Raw genomic sequence first — 26,168 nt, 5'->3', positions numbered from 1 at the left:
CTGTTACCCCAGCCTCTATAGCCCGAGCAACAAGGTCATTGAGGTGTGGAGGAATCTCTGGATCTCTGTCCCGACCCTGAGTCTGTTGAACTTCCTCCTGCTCCTCCTGAAACCCTGGCATTTGCTGCTCTTCTTCCATTTGCCGACGTTGTAGACGTTCCTGCTGTCTACGTGCCGCTCTCTTCTGTCGACTGTTCATGTTCTGTCATCTTCCAGTGTTAACCATGCTGTTAACATAGAAAGACAGACATCAATACGAGTTTAAACGAACCGTAAAAGAATTCAACGAATCCTAAACATAAGCTCTATATAAATAAAAAAAATGCTACGCGGAAGTCTTAATACGAAACGTCCTAGAGACACTTGAACGTGGAATGCTCTGATACCAACTGTGATACCCCTCGGATCCGAGACACGGGTTGATCAGGCCCAGGCCCAAACCCGAAGGAATATCAAACAATTAAAGTATTTTAAAACGAACACAGATGACAAAACCAATAAAGATAGAATAAAACTGAAAGAAATAATAATAGTAAAATTCTCCATGTGTAACTGAAAATTTAAAACTCCAATCCTCCAAAACTTCAAAGTTACAATTTGGGAATCCACTGATGGACCCCTAACTAAAAATTCAACTGAAACTGAAACTGAAAATAGATAATACTAAAAACATCAGGGAAAGTCCTACGTAATCCGATGAAAGTGAGACTGTCCTGGACAAGCACGATCAAGCTCTAAGGCTGGAACCGTCCTGTACCTGAAAAGAATAATAAAGGAATGGGTCAGACCCACGAGCAAGTTCTAATCTAACTGCAATCCATACAGTGACCCGATACGCAGATACACCATAGACACCTCAGAATATCTATCTAGTCCATACGTATAAATATATCCACACTAAGGGACATTCACTAGTCTATAATAGGGGTCTCAACCTGAATAGAAGGCAACATGCGAATACGCACCCAAAGGTGGGCATGAGTACCTAGACCTAACAGGGTACACCTCAACCTATTATAACCAGCTACGCATCCACTGCATATACGCACCCTAACCAATGAGTCTGAGACTCAAGCTCAACTCGTGGTACCATAAACACATATATAAAGTCCGTCCAAATCCAGGGTAACCAGTTCAACTATTTATTAAACTGACTTACAATAAACCAACTAGTTAGTCACTCAACTTATTCAGTTGATATGGCTTAACTACCATCCGTTAATCCAGGAAGTCATCCAACTTGGTTACAGCTGACCTGACTTAGTCACAATTAGGATTCGATATCTTACAATCCATTCCATTAATCCATTAGGTCAGGTCTTAGCATTTTGAAGCTAAACCATCCCTAGTATGCCACCGTCCCATACCGGTGCATATAACCCTCCATATCAATGCCAATTACAATATAGAAATCATAATTTAGTAATTTACATTCCAAAACATTATCCAAATAATTGCAGGAAGATATTTGATATTCTAGCAATTAAAAATCTAACCGATAATTCATATCATTGCAGAAAGTATTTACTATTTCAACAATTAGCCTCCAAAGTATGCATAGGTCAACTTCAATACATCAATGACCCTATAATGTATTTAGAACAATTTATAAACATATTAGATCCCACTGGAATGCTCAGAAATAAGCTTGAGCAATTAAGTCTTCTTCCATCCCTTAATCGTGTACAATGTGCATAAATTTTATATAGTTTGTTCCGTTAATTTAGAGGTAAACTTTAATCAATTAAAAGTTCTATTAATACCCGAAGTTAACTTCTTAATCACTATGGCAAGTCCCAATATTTTTTTTAACAGTTCAAACACACAACAGCTTCAAACAGTGCATTAAACACCTTCCGAAAGCAAACTGAGCGAGAACAGGTTATGAACAAAGGTGGAGCCGGCTCCAATTTTTATTGGAGCCTGCTCTACTTGGGTAGAGCCGGCTCTACACCTCCTAGAGCCGGCTCTACACTAGGGGGGAGCCGGCTCCCTCCTCCATGGAGCCGGCTCTCTCCCTCTCTTAGAGCCGTCTGTCCGTCTGTGACTTCTGCGACCTTCTTCTTCAACGCCGGCCGCTTCCCACCCGTTCTATTTAGTTTTAGACCATTCCCAAGGGTCCTAACTATGTCCAGTATAATCCCCATGGAGTGTTTACAACAGTTGAAATCAAAAACAAAAACTACAAGTTCCACAGACAAATCATGCTTAGGAAAAACAACTACTGTAATGAACTTTCAAAACCCATCACCGAATTTATTCAAGGCAAAGATAAGGTTAAATTGACATATAAAAACATGCTTAATTCAATTATTGATCCATTAAAACCCTAGAGTATGTCTAGGTGCACAGAACACAGGCCAACGGGAAGGAGGAAGAAAAGAACTTGCCTGAAGTTTTGGACTCAAAACTTGTCGCCGTCTTCCCAACGTCCGGTAACCACTGCAACACTGTCTAGCCTCCTAATACGTTTGCCCTTCCCTTCTCCTAGGTCCAGCCCTGAAATCCCCGTCGAATCCCACACCAAACAAAATCTGTTCTCTCAAAACCTCACTCTGTATCTCTCTGTTTTTTACGTTACGCGAGTAGAGTCTTTTTTTTTTTCCAATCCTTAATACCAAGAAGCATGTATATATATATAGGCATACAAATCCCAAACCCTAATCCTTGTTTAATAGAGACAGAGCCCTCCTTGGCCCATAAACCGACCTATGATATATACATTGCCGGCTATAAACTAAAACCCTAATATAACTATATGTGTCCCATACAGTCCCGTGAAAACCAAATTAAACAAAACAAATAAATTTACCACTTAAATAATTAACTATAATTAAATAAATTAAATCAAAACAATTAACTCAATTAAATTAAAACAATTAAATCAATTTACTAATTAAATCACTTAAACAATTAAATAATCAATTTACTAATTAAAACACTTAAACAATTAAATAATCAAAGTAATTCAACTAATCACACATAATCAAATAAAATGCAATTAACTACCAAATTAAAATTCCCGGGATATCCTTTTTAAAATTAGGGGTATTACATCAACCCTGTTAATATCTTGGATTATGGCATCTGCAAAAAGAGGCCTGCCAATGGCACTTACCACATAACTTAATCCCTTGGGGGACCAATAATGCAAGGGCACATTAAAAAGTTTGACCCAAATGGATAAGGATTTAAGAGATTCATTGGGAGTAGGAGGTGGATTAACATGCCATAAACTGATAGTAATAGGCTTACCTGCGAAGGTCCACTGTCTACCTGCAAGGACACTCCTACATTGCTCTGGGGAAGAAAATCTGAAGAAGAAAGTTCCATTCTTACTAACAAGGACTCTTTCCAACCCCCTGGAACCCCAGAGCTTATGGGCAGTACTAGAGACAAGCTTGAATGGTATTCTCCTTTAGAATGTACCCGTGAGACATGAAGACCAAAATTTAATCCCTTCATCAGAAACTTCATCCGGAGGTTTAACCACCAAGCCATCATTAAGCTTAGAAGGCTAAAAAAACTCCAGGTGCCTTGGGAGGGGAATTTGCAATAGAGGCCCAACTATCATTTTCAGGACTTCGGTCCTTAACCCTGTGACATTCTGTAGTGGCTAAAACTGAAGCTGTATGCGTTGGCTGGGTTGGAGGTTGTGAAGGGTGAGGTGTTGATGTTTGGGTAGGGTGAAAAGTGTAGTCAGGGTTTAACGAGGAACCAACTGGCAAGGTTGGGAATGAAAATGAGTTATTATCATTTTGGTTAGGTTTGGTAAAGATTTGGTCCACCTGATTCTGAGTTAGAGCACGTGAAGTTTCAGCTTTGCATGGGTTGATATGACGTGTGTCATAAGAATTTGAACTTGAATTCAAATTGGTGGCAGATGGGTTAAAATCAGCTTCCATAACATGCAGTGGCGGCGCGTAAAGTGCACTCTTTGTGAGAACGTCCCTTAAGGCGTTGATGTCCGAACACAGCGATGATGAAAATTGAGAGATCAATTGCAGGGAAGCACTCAACTCATCTTCCTTGCTGTTGAGCAGCTTTTTAAGCCTATCAATTTCCTTCAAGAGCTCAAATTTTGAAACATCCATAATGGTTGCATCCAAACCATCCGGAAGGTAGACCACATCATCAACCTCCACGTTTGATGGATTTAGAATGGGATCCTACTGAAGGGCTCTCAGAACTTTGTTAAGAGTATGCCTAGAAACGGATGGAGGTCTCGGCTTCGAGTCATTCGAAGAGAGAAGAACTTGGGGATTGTGCAGAGCCTTTGATGGACAGGTTGAAGCTGATTTTGAAGGATGATCGGGAGGAAGGCTGTAATTTTGGGCTGGTTTTGGAGGATGGTCAGGAGGAAGTGCTTTCCCGTTCGTCAGGTTAGTTTTTAGGTGATTCTTTGAGGTTGGTTTTGAAGGTAAACGTGGGGGTTTAGCCGGGAATAATGGAGAATGTGAATTCAGAGATGATGTACTTGGGTTATGCCTAAGTTAAGAGGGATTGAAAGGTGGTTTTAGGTGAGTGGGATTTCAGGTTGTTGCCGGCCGGTCAGGCGGAGTTACTGTTGGAGGTTTTTCTCTCATGGTTGAGTTTGTTTTGCACTATAACATCTCCTTAACTATTGATAAATTTGTTATAACTAATAATCAGAGCATAGCAAAAAAAATTAGGTGAAAATTTAACAAATGAACAATTAAGTCGAATCATAATATTATACAGTGAAAGAAACATATATTAATAACTTGATTCATAATGATAATCAAATGTGTAGTAAGAAAAATCTTTATAAAGAAGAAAAAAATGAAAGAAAGTGAAACAAGTTAAAAAAAAAAATGAAGATCTTAATTAAAAATTATATTATATTCTAACAAATATCTATTACCTTGAAATCTTAAGCATTTTTTCAGCTACATATTATGTTTGAAAATTACCAAATGGAGAGAAGCCATAGAAAAATAACTTGTGTATTCAAAAGATTTAAATAGAGTGTTTTATTTTTATTGCAAGTAGTTTAATTTAAAGTATAACACAAATCAATTAATTAATGAAGGAATTAGATATTGAAAAAATTATAGTGGTTAGTTTAAAAGTCACAAAATAACTAATGAGCATACTACTAATACGAACATATAGATAGATTATGGGAAAAATTACACTTACATAGAGTTAGAAGCCTTAAATAACAAAATGGTTTATTTTAAAAGTTCATTTTTCACTTTGATTGAATTAAGTAAAATAATTACATATATACCAATAACTATTATTTATGTCCAAAATGCCCTCCAAACACTTATTCCAAAATTTTTAAAATTATTCCCCTAAAATCAAGTACTTTCTTTAAATAATTTCTTTCCTTTAACTTTGGACCATATTGATACAACTTTCATATATAGACACAAGATAACTTATACAAATCAATAAAAAAGATTCAATATAATAAAAAATTGGGCAATCAAAGGTTAGTCCATAAAAAATATATATATAATTAAACTCAAGAATATATAAATCGTCTTTGCTTTGGTGCATGCCTTGAGATGATCATCAATTTTTTGGCTCAATTAAATACACTTGTTTTATAATAATAATAAAAATTGATTGCTGGTGCACTATTTACTGAAGCAACCGTTTAGTTTTTTCATGATCTCCCTCTTTTACCATTTAAATTTTTCATGATCTCCCTCTCTCGTGTATGTGTACTGTATGTGTGTGTGTGTGTATATATATATATATATTCATAGGAAAATTTTCACATTTGCAAGTTTATATTGGTATGAAATAGGAGATATGATTAAATTTTTGTGCAAATAATATTATATATATATATATGTATATGTATAGGATGAATTTCCACTTATTGAAAAAAAATAAAAAAATAAAAAAATAAATCTATACATAAATGAATTTTCACTAAATTATTTGTATCATTCTAACTTGATATTTGCAGGTTTGAACTATATGGATTGGGAGATATCGTTATAGTTTTTGGCACAAAATTTATATATATATATATATATATATATATATATATATATATATATATATATATATATATATGTTGTTTTTTATTTTATTTATTTTGGTAATATATACAATATATGCAAAAATGCCAAGTTGAAAGTCAATTCAGAAATATTGTTTTTCTAAATTTTATGAATCAAAGAATTATTTGATTTAGGAAGGATATGTTGGTACTTTGAAATAAGAATTTAGAGGATATTTTGAACCTAAATAATAATTTTTAATGCATATATAATTATTTTACCTAACTCGAACCAAATTGAAAAATTAATTTTAAAATAGACTATCTATCCTCCAAGAACTTTTGAAGAGAATTAATTTTTTGTGGGAGATATATTCCCTCTTTTTTTCCCAGAATATTTAAAAGGAAAAATTACATATAAATGGAGTCAAAGTTTCATATTTACTTAAAGATTGAGTCAAAGTTTCATATTTCTCTAAAATGGATTGCTGAGGTGGCACATGATTTTTTACTGTTTAAAAAATTGTGGTGCCTAAAATGCCCTTCCCTAATAAAAAAATAGTACTTTCAGTTCAAAAAAGTAGTACCTTCAATTCAAAAAAGTAGTACCTTCGGAGAAAAAGTAGTACCTTCGCGAGTGTTTAAAAAACATGGTACCTGGACGCCAAAAAGTAGTACCTTCAGTTCAAAAAAGTAGTACATTCCAAGAAAAAATAGTACCTTCGTGGAAGGGTATTTTAGGCATCACAATTTCTAAACAGTAAAAAACCATGTGCCACCTCAGCAATCCATTTTAGAGAAATATAGAACTTTGACTCAGCCTCTAAGTAAATATGGAACTTTAACTCCAGTTATACGTAATTTTCCCTATTTAAAACCCCGTGAGCAAAAGCTTGCTTTGTTTTGATGAATATGATGATGCATATATAGTGCAGCCTGAATTATGAAGTCATGTCTATGACAAAAAAATGGGAGAAAAGGCATGAGAGAATGAATGACAATCATTTTGATGCTTCACAGAATCACAGTTTTTTTTTTTTTTTAGTTAAAGTTCACAGAATCACAGTTGATCTAGCTACTAAACTAGTTTTACCACACAACACACTCTTTGAAACGGGACTTAAAAGACTCTGTAGACAATTCGTGAAAGTTGACGGTAATCGGAACAATGAAGCCGAGAATGGCATGGCATGGCATGGCGACTAGTGGGCATGGACAGTCCTTCGGCGAAGTATCTCGTGTTGATAAATGCTACATTAAACTGTCCTTTGTGGTACGGGGCAGAGAGAGGAATGTTGTTGCAGCAGTATCGGCCATAAGATTTAGAGCACAAATATGACGAGAAAACTTGAGTTAGCAAACTTATCACAAGACAAGAAAATCATGAAGATTGAAGGAAATGAATACATACTAAGAAGAGAAGAGAAGTGAGTGTATTACCAGTTTCAATGTTGTATTAAAACAAGTTTTTTACAGTATTTTTTATTTTTAGAGAGACGTTGGACAGGTCAACATCACGGGCTTGAATCGGCCTGTGAGGCAAATCTCTAAAACAAGCTTTTATAGTGTCGATGCACCCAAGAAACTAAAACTATTAAAGTGACATCTACAGTAGTGCTGTGGCGCCCCCACTGAATTTTTAAATAATTTTATATGGAAAGATTTTTATATTAAGTATAATTGTCCCTATTAAAAATTGACATTGCACGTATATATACTATATATATATATATATATATATATATAACCAAAGGACCATTCACGGTATTATATAATAAATAAAAGGAATATAATCTTTTCAAAAAATTTGATATTTTTCGTTCACTTTTTCAAAATATTATATTCTTTCTAACTTTTTCCAAAAATACAAGATATTCTTTCACATTTTTTACTTTACCACAAACAAATGCGATGTTAATTTCCATCACATTTTCAATCTTCAACATTTCTCTTTCGACGAGTCTTCAATATTTCAAAAATTCACAAAATCCAAAAAAATATTATAGTACAGAGACAGGTAATCTGATATATATTTTTTATCATCTAAATTTACTATTATTATACCATGAATATTTTGAAAACTCGACTACATGCTTTCAGAATATGAAAAATATTCTGAAATATTTAATACTGTTTAATTTTTATATATATTATTTTGGTTCAAATAATATATATATATATATATATATATATATATATATATGTCTTATATATATATATATATATATATTGTATGTCCTGCAACTCAACCGGATAGAACAAAATTTTGTATGTCCTGCAACTCAAACGGATAGAATTTAACAATCACAGGAAGCCCCAATCACTGTTTAAGTCTAAATTCTTGAACCATATGAACTTTTCTGAATATTTTATTCCATGCATTTTAAAGCCTGGAAATTACGTATGACTTTCCTCAAACTATACAACTGATGAGCAAGAAACTCATTTGATTGGTAATATATAATTTTTTTTCTTTTTTTCTTTTTGCATTTATAATGGTTGTTGATGAAATTTTATATTAAGCGTCCATAATAGAGAAATTTATAATTTCTCTCTCTAAGATTTTTATAAAATTAGAGAGAAAAAAGAATGTATATTTTAAACATGTGTGTATATTATAGTGTACCGTACCCCATTACTGGAACTATTTTCTATTTGATTCTTCAAATCAAAACCTAATGGATTATTAGATGAAACCAATTAATAAAGAAATTGCACGCTTTAAATATGGATCTTCACAGCGGTACATTTTTTTCTCAATGAGTTGTATATTTATGATTTCCATGTATGATATACAATAAAAGAGAAATAGCCAGGATGCTTTATTAATTTGGAATTTTTTTATATACAATAAAAGAAAATTAGACAATAATGTTTTATTAATTTGGAATTTTTTCTCACAATTGACCCGATTTTTTTTTTTTTTTTTTTTTTTTTTTTAATAGATGGGCAATTTAGGAACAATTGATTACTTTCTCAGAAACCAAACAAAACATTTAGACTTGCAACACTAGTGAACCCGGCCTGCCCCGACCCAAATTCAGAACAGTTGCTGGGATATCATCTTACCATACTTCGGTGCATGTAAAAAATTCAGATTTTCATGACAAAGAATAGGAGAAAAAGGAAAGAGCAGATGAATAATAATCTTTCTGATGCTTCACACACTGTTCGCACACAAAGCACTCTTTGACACGAGGACTTACAGGACACTGTACAATATTGGGTGAGACCACATTTGATGGTCAAGGCCTCCTTAGTTTTTTCTTATTTTTCTTCATTATTCTAAATCTCTGAGTATCAGTATGTATTAACCAAGCTAACTGAACTCTGAGGAACACAGTATACTGTGTGTGTGTGTAATTTTTTTTTTTTGGGTAGTGTTATTTGAACCCCAACCTTGAACACAGGTCAAGTGTTGCTTAATTTCCTTGTGTCATACGGGGAGTATATCTGAAGTATGCCTCTCAGAAGCATGCAACACTTGGTGAATTCTCTGGTGGAGCCAATTCCACAGCATTTGAAGTTGTCGGTTGAGCAATTCGCTTGCTGAAAACAAGATGTAAAGCAAGTATAGAACCGGCCTAATGGAGTCCGCAAAAAGGACTGATGCCAGAGACACCACTGCCAGCGAACCAAACACCACCATACCACGACAAAGAACAAGGGCATGAGTTGGCTGAGTTGAAGAACATCTCAGCTTAGCATCGTACGCCAAGCAATACATGAGCAAACTAACAATGCTGACCTGCATGGTTTTTGGGTGCGTTTCGAATGGAGTTTTTCCCTTTCCTTGGTACATCAATTCGAGAAAGTTGATGGTAATCGGAACAATGAAGCCGAGAATGGCATGGCGACTAGTGGGCATACGCAGTAGTCCTTCAGAGAAGTAGTATGTCGTGTTGACAAATGCTACATTCAATAACTGTCCGGTGAAATTCCTTCGCATGTGGGGCAGAGAGAGGACTGTTATTGCAGTACAGGCCATAAGATGAAAGGAAATGTTGAGTAAACCAGGAAGAGAAGCACGTAGTGAATGTATTACCAATCCTGCTGAATTAAATTTGATTTTCAAATGTGTATCGAAACAAGCTTTTATAGAGAAAAATGGTAATATGGTGTATGAGAATTTGGAACTTATTTTTTGTTTTTCTTCTTTGGGTGAATTGGTGGGACGAATTGCAAGATAGGTTGGCTTGAATTATCGAAAAGAACAAATGTTTTCCATTGTTATGCACAAAGTAAAACCTCTAAGAAGAAGTTAAAAGTAAGAAGTTGGAACAAAATCCACAAGGAGAAGCATATTGCATGTATTGAAGAAAAAATATTATCCAAAGGTTAGAAAACACGTTGAATGAAGTTGTTAAGTCTCCGAATAAGGTATAAAAAAATTGGTTCTATTTGTCGTGGGAATGAGTATATTCTTATAGTAGTACCTATTTACACATAGACCCATTCCATTGGAGCTACTGGAAATAAATACTTAAAGAATTAAAATTAATTAAACTTACATCCCATTTCTAATATAACTAACCTTCCTTATTATTGTCAATTCTTCTGACTTTTACTATCTTTTCGCTTGTAAACTTCTTCTTTACTATAGTTTTGATTTGTCATACTCTAGGTCAAATTTAAAATTTTCTAAAATCATTAAAAGAACATAAAAAAAATTAAAAAATTGTCCAAGAACGAAAATTTATTCCCCAAATCCAATACTATATTTTGATTTGACATTGACTTCTTTTTTTGAAAGAAAAACTTTGAAACATAACTTAAAACATTAAGAAACTCGAATTTGTTACTTAAGGGCCCGTTTGGCATGCTGTTTACTTTAGGCGTTTTGTTTTTGGCTAAAACAGAAATAGCGTTTTTACTATTAGAGTGTTTTGGCAAAAATCGGAAGCACGTTTGGGAATGATCTTTTACTGTAGAAATGTCGGAAACAAAAACATGCAAAACATGTTTGGTAAGTCATGCGTTTCAAAAATTTTAAAAACAAAACATGTTTGGTAGCTCCAACTGTTGTAAACAAAATAAAATAGAAACAAAAAACATATTTGGTTATTATTGTTTTTAATTTATTTTTATAAATTTTAAATTTATTTATAAATTTATTTCTATATAAATAGTCTATATATTTTTAATAAATATATTAAAATTTGAACACACAAACACACACACACACACACACACACACATAGCATGTTATCTTGATCTGAAATTACACTTTAAGTTATTTGAAATTTCCTAGTATAGTTTGTTCCTTTGGTGATGATTGTCCATAGATTTGTGTTTCATTTATTTTGCTCATTTTTCACATTAGCGAAAGAAGAAAAAAAAAATACTACACAGCTCTGATAATAATTTTCGACTCTTATAAGTCTGCATTGGTGGGAATTTAACTCCAAAATACAGATTCTTGCCTTCTCTTTTGTAAAAAAATGTAAACCCTCACCAAATTATATATATATTAATTTTTGTAATAACCTATTTACAAGTTATTTGTAATAACCTACTTCAATTTTATTATCATTATACATGTATAGTCCAACTCAATATTAAAAATAAATAATCTCTAGTCACATTTTACTATACTACATGAGAGTCAACATTTGTAAAAAAATTTGCAATAACCTATTTACAAGTTCTTTACAATAACCTGCTTCAATTTTATTATGATTATACCTGTATAGTCCAACTCAACATTAAAAATAAATAATCTCTAGTCACATTTTACAATACTACATGAGAGTCAAAATTTGTAAAAAATTTTTGCAATAACCTATTTACAAGTTTTTTGCAATAACCTGCTTCAATTTTATTATCCTGATACCTATATAGTCCGACACAACATTAAAATAAAAACAAACTCAATTGAAAGTATAATTGAAATAGAGTGTATAACATTTACAAGTCCTTAAATATTCAACCAACAAATTAAACAAGTTTAAGTTGTACATAAAATGTTTGGAACAAAGCATTAACAATACATAGTTGTCACTAAAAATTGATAAGAAGTTCATAAAGTGGATGACAATGGCAACGACACATCATCTTCATAACAGCACATGTGGCCTTCAAGAGAGCATCAACACACTTCATATCTGCAATAATAACATTTAAGTTGAATTATATATCTGTAAAAAAGATTTATATTACATATATATATTGCAAGCTCACAATAGCAACAAATATATTACATATAAAAGAAAAAATATACCATCACTTTCAGAAGGATCAAGAGTGCTGAAGAGAATTCTAAATTTGATCAGCAATAGTATTACGCAACTGATCCATTTCTCAAAGCTGAGCCGAAGGCACATGCTCAACAATCTCATCATCTTCATCATCACTTTGAGGAGGATCATTACCATCAAATATGTCATCAGGCTGATGCTGATTTTTGATGAAATTATGTAATGTGCAACAAGCCATTACAATCAATACTTGTGTTGAAAACTTATAAGGAGGCATTGCCCTCAAAATAGCGAATCTCATCTTCAATAACCCAAATCATCGCTCAATTATATTTCTCAAAGATGAATGCCTATGATTGAACACTTCCTCCCGACCACGAGGTTGTCTAGTCCTACGGTATTCCTGAAAGTGGTAAGTATGACCTCGAAATGGGGCTAAATAACCAGGCTTATTGGCATACCCTGAGTCCACCAAATAATACTTACCTGCCATGTTTAGAATACATAAAGATATATACAGTATGATAAACTAACCATATATTAAGTGAATTTGTAAAATAATATTACCTGCTGGTGGAGCTGGAAAGTTCATTGCCGCATTTTCAGTACACTCATTTAGGATTCTCGAATCATTAGCTGAGCCTTCCCACCCAGCTAGCACATATGTGAACCTCATGTCAAAGTCACATACAGCCATTACATTTTGTGTAGTATAACCCTTTCTACCACGAAATGGAAGTTGTGTACTTGCTGGCAGAGTTGCAGGAATGTGGGTTCCATCTATAGCTCCCACACAATGCCTGAAGTAAGAGTAAAACCTAGAAGACTCTCTAATCTTATTCGGAATCACAGAAAAATTAGGAGGGGCAATGATATGGGTGCCCAACTGACATACTGCATGCAACACAGCATGGAAGTGTCTAGAAATGGTTTCAGTGGAGTATTGAAATCTCTCTGCTACAACACGATTCCTTTGATTATGAGATAAAGTGAGCAAAAAGATTACCACTTATTCATAAACAGTTAAAAATTTAGAATCCTTCAGCCCTATACCTTTCAGGGTACTACACAATGTTCTGAAAACTTCAGGGTACATCCTAAAATTTTCATAACATCTTTCTCTATGGCCGTTTAAAATCTCCATAACATATGTTTCCCCTTGTAAAATGGAATCCTTACAACGCCTCTTTTGATAGAAGTTCTGCTCTTCTAAAAGAGCAGCAAATATTAAGATACTCTCATTGTCCTCCTCATCGTCATATAATTGAATTATTCTTCTTATATTGTTCCACATATCCATTACCCTATTTAAAGATTTAATACAAGCAAAACATTTAAGTTAATAAGCAAATCAATTAAATAATAAACAAAACATTTAAATAATAAAACAAACATTTAAATAATGGTATTAAAGTATTTGAGTACTAACAGGCATCCAAGAAATAAAATTATTTAAGTTATTATAGCCATCCAAATGTGAGATAATAAAAGTATTTAAGTTATTACAACAATCCAGATGTGAGATAATAAAAATATTTAAGTTATTACAGTAATCCAAATGTGAGATAATAAAAGTATTTAAGTTATTACAGTCATCCAGATGTGAGATAATAAAAATATTTAAGTTATTACAGTCATCCAAATGTGAGATAATAAAAGTATTTAAGTTATTACAGTCATCCAAATGTGAGATAGTAATAAGTTAAACGATGACATAAAACACAATCATCCATAAAGAAAAACTCAAACATTCAATACCCAACCAATTCTTACATCCTCAGGTGCCGAAAGAAAAAATTTCTGCCACTTCTCAGAATCATGTAATAACTTCGATACCTTAGCGAATTGGGCCATCTCAATTCCAGGTATTTTTTGTAAAAGGAGCATGGAGGCATCAAACATTTCATAATCTCTATCATTTTTTGAGGGAGAGAGAGCTTCATCATCTCCTTTCTCACATGAAGATACACGAGTAGAAGTAGAAGATGCTTTAGCTGCTTTCTTTATTGCAGCTTCCATTCTCTCAGCTCTCCTTTCAGAATTCTCATTCATGTTTGACAAGAGTGCAGCTATACCAGGAGATAAAGCATCTCTTTTGGCTTTCTTACCTTTACGTAAAGGTGGGGGACTGACCTCACAACCCTCTTCCTCATCATCGTCATCATTGGGAGTGGGCAAAATGATTATGGGTGGTGCTGTAGTGGATGGGTGGGCATGCATCCTTTTTGCATATGTGTCCCCAAATATAGTCGACATCTTGTCAAAATGCTTATATCCATACTTTTTATACTTATTTGCATTCGTAACAACCTACAAATTTTGTTATAATATTAACCACATAACCAATAATATACAAGATTTTATTATTTATTTAGAACTAATAATTAAATTACTAACCTTGCACAACCTGTCCCATCTCTCTTCCTCAACTATAACCATGCCCGTCTCATTGTTATATCCCACGCCAGTCTCCGATAATAATTTCTTAAACTCAGTATAAATTTTCCTCAAACCATTAAACTTATTCCGAAGTTGGGTTAAACCAAATTTTCTCCCCGTTTGAACATTCATTTGTTTGACTAAATTACTCCAACCACTTTTACTAAATGTTGTGCCACTACGATTATTAGCTTTAACTTCTTCCACCATAATATTCACGAATTTTTCAATGAGTGACTCATCCCATAACAATTTTCCATCGTTCGTAACTTCAGCCACTTCTTCAATTGTGAGAGAATCACCGCATTGTTCCACATTCTCAACATTCATATCCATCTAACATATTAATAACAACACTATAATTAATAACAAAAAAATAATAATTTTAAATTAGGAAAAACTATTGATGGTATTAAAGTTACTCTATCACAACTACTGATTCATGAATGTTTATACTATTACAATATGTTTATTCCCCTTTTATACATTTGCTAGAAAGAGCTTATGATTTTAAGTTTTACTTAGTTCCTAGGAAACGTACATATAGTTAATATGGCATAAGTGCTGGAAAGCCCTATGAGAAGTTCACACATTTAATAAAGAATACTAAATCAAAATATAAAAAATAAAAAACAAGAAGAGAAAGGAGAAATTGGTGATAAATGTTATAATATTAGCAATTGTATATATATACACATATGTGATAGGAGAAGGGAAACACTCTTACTCACAAAATTTCACTAATAATTGAAACCCTGACTTAAACTAATAAATTAAGAATGAACCAAAAATATAAAAATAAAACTGGAGAAAAAAATTACAATCCAAAGTAAACTTACAAAGAGTAAAATAAAAACAAAAGAAAAAATAATAATAATAATAATGCTTTTAAAAAGAAAAAAGTAAAGAGAGTGTTTAATGTAAGAGGTTAAAAATTGAGTGAAAATTAAAGTTTTGAATTAAAAATGGCCATATATAACGTACCTTTTGAACGAGAGTGTTTGGACGTAAAAAGTTAAAAATTTGGAGTGAAGATGAGAATTTTGAGATTTTGATGTCCAAAATTTGAAACTTTGAATGAAAATGAAAGTTTTGAACTAAAAATAACCTTATTGAAGGCAACTTATCAAAGAACGAGAGTTTTTTTATGTAAAAAGTTTAAAACACGAAATGAAATTGAGAGTTTAGAATTAAAAATGAACTTATTAAAAAACTTGGAAGTAACGAGAGTGTTTTGAAGTAAAAAGTTAAAAACTTGGAGTAAAATTGATAGTTTTGAGTTAAAAATGGCCATATTCAAGTGAGCTTTGAAGTAACGAGAGTGTTTTGAAGTAAAAAGTTAAAAACTTGGAGTAAAAAGTTAGAAGCTTGGAATGAAAATGAGTGTTTTGAATTAAAAATGGCCTTATCCAAGGTACCTTTTGAAGGAATGAGAGTGTTTTGATATAAAAAAGAGAGAAACATAGAGTGAAAATGTATGTCTTGAATTAAAAATTACCTTATTCAAGGTATCTTTGAGGAAGCAAGAGTGTATTGATATAAAAAGTAATAAATTTTGAGTGAAAATTAGAGTTTTGAGTTAAAAATGACCATATGCAAGGAACAAGAGTGCACAGATATAGCATTTGTTTTCTTTTCCCACTGCTTAAGGGATTCATAATGGTCAATTACAGTCACAAGTAAATCAATTAAGAAATAATTCATGAAAGGAAATGCGGAAAAGAAATTTGAAACTAATGGTATATAATATTTTCACAAACCCCATGTGTATAAGATTTCTGACCATTAGAGGGCATAATCAATGTATATATTTAAATAAACAAATGAAATACAATTTATCCATATGGATAACAGCTCCTTTTTTTTCAGAACACATGCTACTAGTACTCGACTTTGACCAAAAATAGCTTCAACACTAATTCAACGCAGAAAAACTCAAAACATTTACAAATGAATAAACCTATGTGGAAGTTTCCAAATATAATCTAGTTATAGCTTCACAATTCCCCATAAGCATAGCTAAGGAAAGATTCATTAACATATATAGAACTAAAAAAATAATTTGCCAAATTTAACATACCAAACTTCAATTTTTTTCTCGCTGAAAGAGTATGTAACATATATAGAACTAAAAAAATAATTCACATCCAGTCTAATTAATAAGCATAGCTAAGGAAAGATTCATTAAAATATATGAATACAAAGGGCAATAAATAGCAGAGACCCATTTTAATTTGAATTAGTGGGTTATAAAATAATAATTGTAAAGAACCCAAAAAAAAAAAATCAAATGAAGGAGGATTAGAGAACATCGAGACCTTATAGGGGTAGTGCCAACAACAAGAGCTGAAGCATGAGAGTGGCGATACGAAGAGCTGTGTCGAAGCTTGAGGCAGTGTTTCACAAATGGGTTTGATGTGCTTGTGATGGATTTCAAATGAGAAGGCAGAGGAATGGTCACCACTGAACTCTCACCATCATCATCATCATCATAAGCATTAGGGCTCCTAGGAAGTTGAGTTCTTGTTTGGGAAAATGGCAATTTGGTCTGTGAATTTGATGTTTTGATGAGTGGCAGATGAATGGTTGATACCCAGGAAGTGTTCGCACATTGCATTCTTCTTCTCACACACACTTCTTAGAATTCACTCGGTGTCCCTTTTTTCTTCCGTTTCTTTTATGAAGTAACGAGAGAGTTTTGATGTATAAAGTTAGAAACTTGGAGTAAAATTAAGAGTTTTGAGTTAAAAATGACCTTATTCAAGGTAGCTTGGAAGGAACGAGGTGTTTTGAAAGTAAACAGTTAAACTCTTGGAAAGAAAATGAGAGTTTCGAGTTAACAATGACTTTGTTAAAGACGCATTTGAAGGAATGAGAGTGTCTAATGTAAAATTTTCAGAACTTTTAGTGAAAATGAGAGATTTGAATTAAAAATGACCTTATGCAAGGTCCCTTTTGAAGTAAAAAAGTGTTTTGATGTGAAAAAAGAGAAACCTTGAGTGAAAATGAATGTTTAGAAATAAAAAGGGCCTTACTCAAGGTATCTTTGAGTATGCAAGAGTGTTTTGATGTAAAAAGTTAGATATTTTGGGTGAAAATGAGATTTTAGAGTTAAAAATGACCTTTTTTAAAGACACAATTAAAGGAATGAGTGTGTTTAATGTAAAAAGTTCAAAAATTCGATTGAAAATGAGAGGTTTGAGTTAAAAATAACCTTATACATGGTACCTCTTGAAGAAAATAGAGTGTTTTGATGTAAAAAGTTAGAAACTTGGAGAGAAGATAAGAGGCTTTAGTAGAAAATGACCTTATTCAAGGTACCTTTGAAGGAACGAAAGAATTTCAATGTAAAAAGTTTCAAACTTTGAGTCAAAATGAGATTTTATAGTTGAAAATGACCTTGTTAAAGATACTTTGAAGGAATGAGAGTGTCTAATGTAAAAGGTTAAAAACTTTGACTGAAAATGATAGCTTTAAGTTAAAAATGACCAAATGCAAGGTACCTTTGGAAGGAACGAGAGGAACTTTGACTAAAATCGAGACTTTTGAGTTAAAAATTACCTTATTCAAGGTACCTTTTGAAGGAATGATTGGTTTCATGTAAAAAAGAGACACACTTTGAGTGAGAATGAAAGTTTTAAGTTTAAAATGACCTTATTAAAGGTAGATTTGAGGAAACCATAGTGTTTTGATGTAAAACGTTAGAAATTTTAAGTGAAAGTGAGAATTTAAGGTTAAAAATTACCTTATTCAAGGTACGTTTGAAAGAACAAGAGTGTTAAAAGTAAAAAGTTAGAAACTTTGGATGAAAGTGAGTTTTGAGATAAAAATGACCTTATTCAACTTATTAAAAAAAAAAAAAAAAAAAAAGAGACCTTGTTCAAAGTACCTTTTGAAGTGTCTAAAGTGTTTTAATGTGACAAGTTAGAAACTTACCGTGAAAATGAGAGTTTTGAGTTAAAAATGACTTTATTCAAGGTACCTTTATAGAAACAAGAGTGTTTTGATGTAAATGTAATAAACTAGGAGTGAAAATGAGATATTTGAGTTAAAAATAACCATATTCAAGGTACCTTTGTAGGACGAGAGTGTGTTCATATAAAAAGTTAGAATCTTTGAGTGAAAACGAGTGTTTTTGGTTAAAAATGACCTTCTTCAAGGTACCTTTAAAGGAAATATAGTGTTTTGATGTAAAAACTTACAAACTTCGAGTGAAATTTAGTGTTTTGAATTCAAAATGACCTACAAGAGTTTTTTTTACATAAAAAGTGTTAAACTTTTAATCAAAATGAGAGTTTTGATTTAATACCTTTTGAAGTAACGAGAGTGTTTTGATGAGATGAAATAAAAATGAGATGAATGACTAATATAAGACGACTTTCAATCAAAGGAGAAAGAAAAAAAAATTCTATTCTGTAAGACTATAATTTATATAAACAGCATAACCAACTTTCATTTGGTAAAACCGTGTATTTAGTACATGGAAATGCTAAAGTTCAGACATGCAACTTATATGCAATCACTTGAAACAGAGTTATAAATTGCATGTAAATTATTGAGCGAGATGTTGAACCTTTTGATTGCTGCATGAATTTGAGGTGCTAGATACAAATCTGCCTGAAAGAGTAGCCAAAATATATTTTAGGAAATAATATATGCATAACAAAAGTAATTTGTAAGCACGTGTACTGCATTTAATAAGGGTCCAAGGTGCTATGCCACATATAACTCTGATCAAGGCCGAGATAACCGTAATTATTAATGCAAACAATTCTGATTCCTTGTCTAACATGCTTTGTGATGCCCTAAAATTATAAAAACAAAACAATATAAAATAAATAAATAAATAAATAAAGACATTGCACCTCTTTGAAAATAATTACATCATAAAATATTGAAGTACACTTAGCTACCTATCTAAGCTACAATACAAGTGTACAAGCAAACAAAGTGGATCAATCCATATTATATACATCTGCACTCTAATTCACTACTCAAGCGAATTTTTTTCCCTAAAACAGTTTTCTATTGACTTAAAGTTCTTGAATTAGCAATTTAAATAATTTGAATGCAATGATTCACATTATAATCGTATTTTCAGAGCTTCATCCTGATCTTTCAGTCAGTCTTAAACGAGCACTAGCTCTTTGAACCACGTCCATCTAACCTGGCTCGATTCTTACGAATATCCTGTTCCAGGTTATTCTTTTGCCCTTGATCTTGATTCTCAATTCATATAAGCTCTATCGCAGCAATTTTGCTCATTTTTGCTTACAAAACGTCCTAAAATTTTGGGTTCAGCTTTTCCATCTAAAAAGGGGAAAACCCAGTATTCATTATGTGTCTCATATGTCCTTATGAGTTCATCCTTATGGATTCAAACTCAACAATGCAATCGGATTTTGGATGCAAGAATGCAAGTGAACAACTTTACAAGACATCACCAATGTCAAATTTTCATATCTAGATATATAACATATTAAAACAAATGACCTCCGTATTAATTATTATATAATCTGAGTGATGAAAATATCAATTTGAGTTGCATTAGCCAAAAGTACAACACCATTATTATTTATTTTAAATTTCTTTCAGTTAATCACCTAAAATACGTGAAACATAATTCTTATTGTTATTCTCATTAAAGAGGATCATAATATATGCAGTGATCTTTCATACAACAACTTTACAATTGATCAATCAGGACCATCTCCAACATGTCAATTACAGAAAGTGTAAGATTACTTGCAAGTTCTTACTTTTAAATCATTATTATTTTTCTTCAAACCAGCCTAACTTTTCACTCTGTTTATTTTCTTCAGAAACTTGTTCAGCAGCTCTTCAGCGGGTAACACATCGTAAATTTCTAAAGCATTAGAAGAATTTCCATCATAAAATTCTCCATCATTTGCATTAAGTTACTGAGTACATGCTTCAATTTATTATATTAATTGAAATAGTACCAAACAAAAAGCAAAGAAAGCATCAAGTAATTAGTAGAAATAAAAACAACAAATCTGGAAAACTAGTTCAAGAAGACAAAGAAAGAGAAAAGAAACAGAAAATACCCTAAAAATAATAAAAGACTTCGATATGATCAAGCCTGCACAGCTGTACAGAAATGGGTTGATAATCAAGGAAGAGAACGATAACTCTACATGAACAACGGCTTAGAGAGGGAGAGAAATGAGGAGAGAGTGGCGGGGAGGGCGGTGGAATCCTAGGGTTTTGATAAGATAAACACTACAAAATATACAAAAATGGGTTGATGATCAAGAAAGAGAACCATACCTCTACAAACTCTGGTGATAATAGGTTTTGATTCTTGCAGACAGATAGATAAACTGAAATAAATGGGTTCTGAACTTCTGATTCTTGTAGATTTGGGCAAGTTCAGAGTAGAGAACGAGAATAGAGATGGAGGCGATTGGAAATCGCCTTTGAATCGTAGAGAGCGTATCGGGTGAGGAGAGAGAAAATTTGTGCAAAAATAATCTAAAATGTTTATATAGCTGAAACAAATTGGGCCGACTGTTTCATCCGCTACAGTGCTTTTTATTGGGCTACAGTGTTGAAACAACAAAAAACACCAATTTGGTGTTTCACTTTTGGGCCAAAATTTGGTACTGTTTAAAACATTGTTTTTTACTGTTTAAAACAAAACAAGTGCTACCAAACATATTTTTGGGCCTGAAATGAAACCCTGCAACAAAAACACCAAAGTAAAACACCAACCAAACAGGCCCTAAATTTTCAAGGTTCGATTGTCTTTTTATTGAAAACTTAATCAGAGTTGTTTTAAGCTCTATACTTCTCGTATAAATAACAAAACGTATCTCATACCTATAAAACGGATTTTAATATAATTTACAAAATTCACTTATAACAAATTATATGCATAAATTAATCAAACATCTACATTTGGGTACATTTGTGTTGCTTTGGTCAAAATAAACTGACATATTTAATTGATGTGTAAATTATAGTTTGAAATATTTTGAACTCATTTTTTTTTTTTTTACAATGAAATTATTGTAATATGGATAAGAAGATTCATTAGAGCGTTTGAATAAGAAGATTCATTAGAGCGTTTGAATGAAGGTAGAATTTGGAACTTTTAAAATTGCGTTATGAGTAAAGGTCGGATATTTTATATAAGAGTAATGCTATTGCAAGAGCGCTCGCAAAAAGCCTAAAGAGTTCTCGCTTATAAGCTACATGATTTCTTTTTTAAGGATTTGAGAAAGAGAATTAATTAATAAAAAATCATTTGTAATAAGGAAACAAATAATTATTTTTTTCTCCCTCTTCTCTCCACGTTCTCTCTTTCTCTCTCTTAGTTAATAACACCCTCAACCAATCTGTCTCTTTCTCTCTCTTGGTTAACCCTCAAAGAATATGTCTCTTTCTTTCTCATAGTTAAACTTTTGGTCTTATAAGCCACACAATTCCTTTTTTAGGGATTTGGGTGAGAGAATTAATTAAGAAAGAATATTTGTAATAAGAAAACAAATAATCATTTTTTTCTCTCTCTTCTGTCCACGTTCTCTCTTTCTCTCTCTTAGTTAATAACACCCTCAACCCTCAGGGCCAGTTTGGTGTGGTGGAATGAACTATAATGGAATGAGAATAGAAGTGGAAATGGAATGAGAATGGAATGGTCATTCATTTTGTTTGAAAGTAGAATGATTTTGATGGAATGACCATTCTCCAAGAATAGTGAGGAATGATGATTTCAACTTTAAAATTGGTACCAAACACGAGAATGGAAAAAAAAAAAAAAAAACCCATTCCATTCCACTTTCTTTTATTTCATTCCATCGTACCAAACTAATCCTCATCAAAGAATATATATCTTCCTTTCTCATAGTTAAACCTTTTGTCTTTCCGTTAATAGTCTCTCCACCTGCATTCTATCATTGGTTTCTTTCTTTATGTCATCAATCTGGTTACCGAAGATATGTGAGGTTTTGTTTTCTTGAAGGTCTGATTTTCTCTAAGTTATGAATCAAAAGATCCTTAAATAGATCGAGTCGTTTCCATTATCTCTTGATGAAAAAGAAATTAAATGGATATGAATGAGGGGGTGGAATAGTGTTTTAATTGTCTTCTTGGAAAATTACTGTCTAAGAATGCTGTCAACACTAATGGCTTGCATATATAAATAATGAGTAAGATTTGGGGTGCTCTTCAAGGAAGGGTGGCAATGATTGAAAAGAATATTTTTCGATTCAAGTTTGAACATGATTGATTCAAGCTCTTAGAGTTTTGATAGTCAATTATTTTCTTGTAGTAAAATAGGTGGATCAAAGATCAAATCTTCGACTAGGAAAAACAAAAAAAAAAAAAAAAACCAATCTTCAATACACTAAGTTTTTGGGTGCAGTTAGACAAAAAATCCAATCTTCAATATAGCACTCTTATGGTATGAGGATATATACAACTTGGAGAAAGAGACGGATTGATTGAGGGTGTTAACTAAGAGAGAAAAGAGAGAAAAAATGATTATTTGTTTCTTTATTATAAATGATTCTTTTTTAATTAATTCTTTCAAATCCCTAAAAAATGAATAGTGTGACTTATAAGTGAAAACTCTTTACACTTTTTGTGTGATGTTATAGTAAAATTAGCTATAAAAATATTTTAAAAAATTTATCATCAAATAATTTTTTTAAAAAAATTGATTATAAAAAGCACTTAGTGTAACCAAAAACCTGTCATGCTTTTTACACATGTAATTTTTTTTACTGGTTTATTAATAAAAGATATTTTTTTTTTATTACACGGGCAACTAATTCAACGGTCTTCTCTATTTGCCAGGATAGATTTTCTTCGCTCAACATGTCACACAGAGTCAAAACAAATAGTTTATTTTCTTTAGTTTTCTTTTCCTGTATTTTCTCAGCAACCAAGCAGTACATTAGGCTCTTAACAATTGTGAACCCGGCCTGGTCCGACCCAAAATGTATATCAATGTATGTAACCATTGTACGACGCGAAAGGAGAGATGGAAGCTTTCAACTTCAATAGAACCAACAAGTGGAAGAAGAGACCCTCTCACAGATTCTCACTCCTCCCAATCTCTCTCCTCACCCTCCTCTTCGCTCTCCTCCTCTTCATCTCCTACAGGCACTTTTCCAATTCCCTCCTTCCTATTTCAAAGAATTCGGAACCAGCCCAATTGCCCCAATGCAGGTCACAGAAAACCCTAGGAGAGAAGTTTCTCTGGTACGCCCCCCACAGTGGGTTCAGCAACCAGTTGTCCGAGTTCAAGAACGCTATTTTGATGGCTGCGATACTCAATCGAACCCTAATCGTCCCTCCGATTCTGGATCACCATGCGGTTGCTCTCGGCAGTTGCCCCAAATTTAGGGTTTCGAGCCCCAAAGAGCTTCGATTTTCTGTCTGGAATCACATCATTGAGCTCCTTCAGAATCACAGGCAAGTAACTTTTGAGCTTTTTTACATGGTTATGTATATATATTCCCGGGTTGAACCTACAAAACATTGAAGATTGGATTTTTTGTTTTGGGATATGCACTAAAGATTGGATCTTTGTGTGATTAGAACCTTTTAACTTTCATGCCAAAACATGAACGCACTTGGATAGAACTTTTAATTTTGCAATAATTGGTTCTCATTTCAGTTGGATCTTCTTTAGTTTTCGTGTTTATAGCACCTTTTCTTTTTGTGTGACATAATTATTCGGGAAATTATTGAATTTCTAATAATTCTACATTTTAAAGTTTTTTTTGGGTTGTCTCTGTTTATCATAAAGATGTCATTAGATTTTTCTTTTTTGCACATCAATGCTTGATTTAGGACCATGAATATTTACTTTCTTGTGGTTGCAGGTACATATCCATGGCTGACATAATTGATCTTTCATCACTAGTGTCTGATTATGCAGTTCGGGTAATTGATTTTAGAGTCTTTGTATCTACGTGGTGCGGGGTGAACATGGACTTCGCTTGCTTTAATGACTCAAAAATTCAGTACTCTTTGTTTGACACCCTAAAGCAATGTGGGTCTCTACTATCTGGGTACAATGGTAATGTAAATAATTGTTTGTATGCTTTAGATGAAGATTGCAGAACAACAGTTTGGACATACCAAAAAGGTGGTGAAGATGGGTTACCAGACTTATTTCAACCCGATGAGCAACTTAAGAGGAAAAAGAAAATTTCATACTTTAGGAGACGTCAAGATGTATATAAGACCCTTGGACCGGGTTCCAGATCTGAATTGGCCACTGTTTTGGCATTTGGAAGCCTTTTTACTGCCCCATATAAAGGTACTGAGCTATATATTGATATCCATGAAACTCCAAGAGATCGAAGAGTACAATCTTTGATTGAGAAAATTGAATTTCTGCCATTTGTCCCTGAAATCATAAGCGCGGGGAAGGAGTTTGCTTTACAGACAATTAAAGCTCCTTTTCTGTGTGCACAACTTAGATTGTTAGATGGACAGTTTAAGAACCACTGGGAGGCTACTTTTCTGGGGTTAAAACAAAAGATAGAATCATTAAAGCAAAAACATTCTCAGCCAATTCCTATATTCTTGATGACTGATCTTCCTAAGGGTAATTGGACTAAGAGTTACTTGGGGGATTTAGAAAGAGATTCTGATGGGTTTAAGCTGTATTTTCTGAGAGATGAAGAAGAGTTAGTAATAAGAACTGCAAAGAATCTTGCTGCTGCTGGGCATGGCATGAAGTTTGGGCTTGGTCCGAGAAGTGTTGACAAGATGGAGAAGCATTGCCGTAGTCAAATGTTTCCTGGTATACTTCTATACATAGAAGAAGCTGTTTGCAGCTGCGCTTCACTTGGTTTTGTCGGGACTGCTGGATCAACTATTGCTGAGAGTATAGAACTGATGAGAAAATATGACATATGTTCTAGTCAAAGTCACACTAAATTGTAGCTATTGTTGGCTTTCTGTATGATGGATTCAGATTCATTTAAGATGGACTTCGTCTTCTCATTTCAGAGATAAATATCACCAGTTGCAAGTACAACTAAAAATCTGGTCACACACATTGGATGATGCAAGCTTGAAAAGTTTGAGCCTTCTATATTTTTGTGGTGGAAGTGAAACATAAAGCGAGAGCATTCTTCTGTCAATTAGTTCTAAATCATGATTCTTAACAACTCAGCCAGCAGGAGTCGGCAGAAATTTTTTTTGGTTCAAGGGATGGTACCAATTGACCAAGTCATTGGAAATGATAGTATGAGGGAGCTGCAGTTCTTATAGGATGGACGTTCCCTACCTTTTGACAAGATTCATACGCAAAACAAAGAATTCTGCGCAATCAGATTTGAAAGGTAATGTTTTTGTTAGTGGTTTCAAATGTGTGCTTCACTATTTGAACTATCCCAATTAAGTTGGAGCTAGTGAGAGTATTTATATCACTCTAACGGGATTGATTGAAGTATATCTAGTTTAAGTATACTGTGTGAAATTACTTAATATATTTGGATTTTCCTAATATGATTTGCATAAGATGTTTGTAATATAGCATATTGAGTTTTCTTTCTGTGATCAAT

At 32.9% G+C, this 26,168-nt stretch overlaps 2 protein-coding genes across 2 annotated transcripts; one reads left to right on the top strand and one right to left on the bottom strand.

The window, feature by feature from the left end:
• Positions 1 to 12,283: 12,283 nt before the first annotated feature.
• LOC132305443 (protein ALP1-like) lies at positions 12,284 to 13,480 on the bottom strand. The gene is made up of 4 exons (XM_059803085.1): positions 13,234 to 13,480; positions 12,748 to 13,074; positions 12,545 to 12,666; positions 12,284 to 12,481 (listed from the first exon to the last, which is right to left on the bottom strand). The coding sequence occupies exons 1-4, from the start codon at positions 13,478 to 13,480 to the stop codon at positions 12,284 to 12,286; spliced, it is 894 nt and encodes a 297-aa protein (XP_059659068.1).
• Positions 13,481 to 23,554: 10,074 nt separating this feature from the next.
• Positions 23,555 to 26,110, top strand: LOC132304090 (O-fucosyltransferase 30). The gene is made up of 2 exons (XM_059801618.1): positions 23,555 to 24,060; positions 24,474 to 26,110. The coding sequence occupies exons 1-2, from the start codon at positions 23,627 to 23,629 to the stop codon at positions 25,543 to 25,545; spliced, it is 1,506 nt and encodes a 501-aa protein (XP_059657601.1). The 5' UTR covers positions 23,555 to 23,626; the 3' UTR covers positions 25,546 to 26,110.
• The last annotated feature ends 58 nt before the right edge of the window (positions 26,111 to 26,168 follow it).

This window comes from Cornus florida, unplaced genomic scaffold (genome assembly GCF_030987335.1).
Source record: "Cornus florida cultivar Cherokee Brave unplaced genomic scaffold, ASM3098733v1 CherokeeBrave_3.0.0_Hap2_Chr04, whole genome shotgun sequence".
NCBI classification, from domain to species: Eukaryota; Viridiplantae; Streptophyta; class Magnoliopsida; order Cornales; family Cornaceae; genus Cornus; species Cornus florida.
Note: the sequence above shows the minus strand (reverse complement) of the source record. Positions and strands in the feature narration are given on the sequence as shown.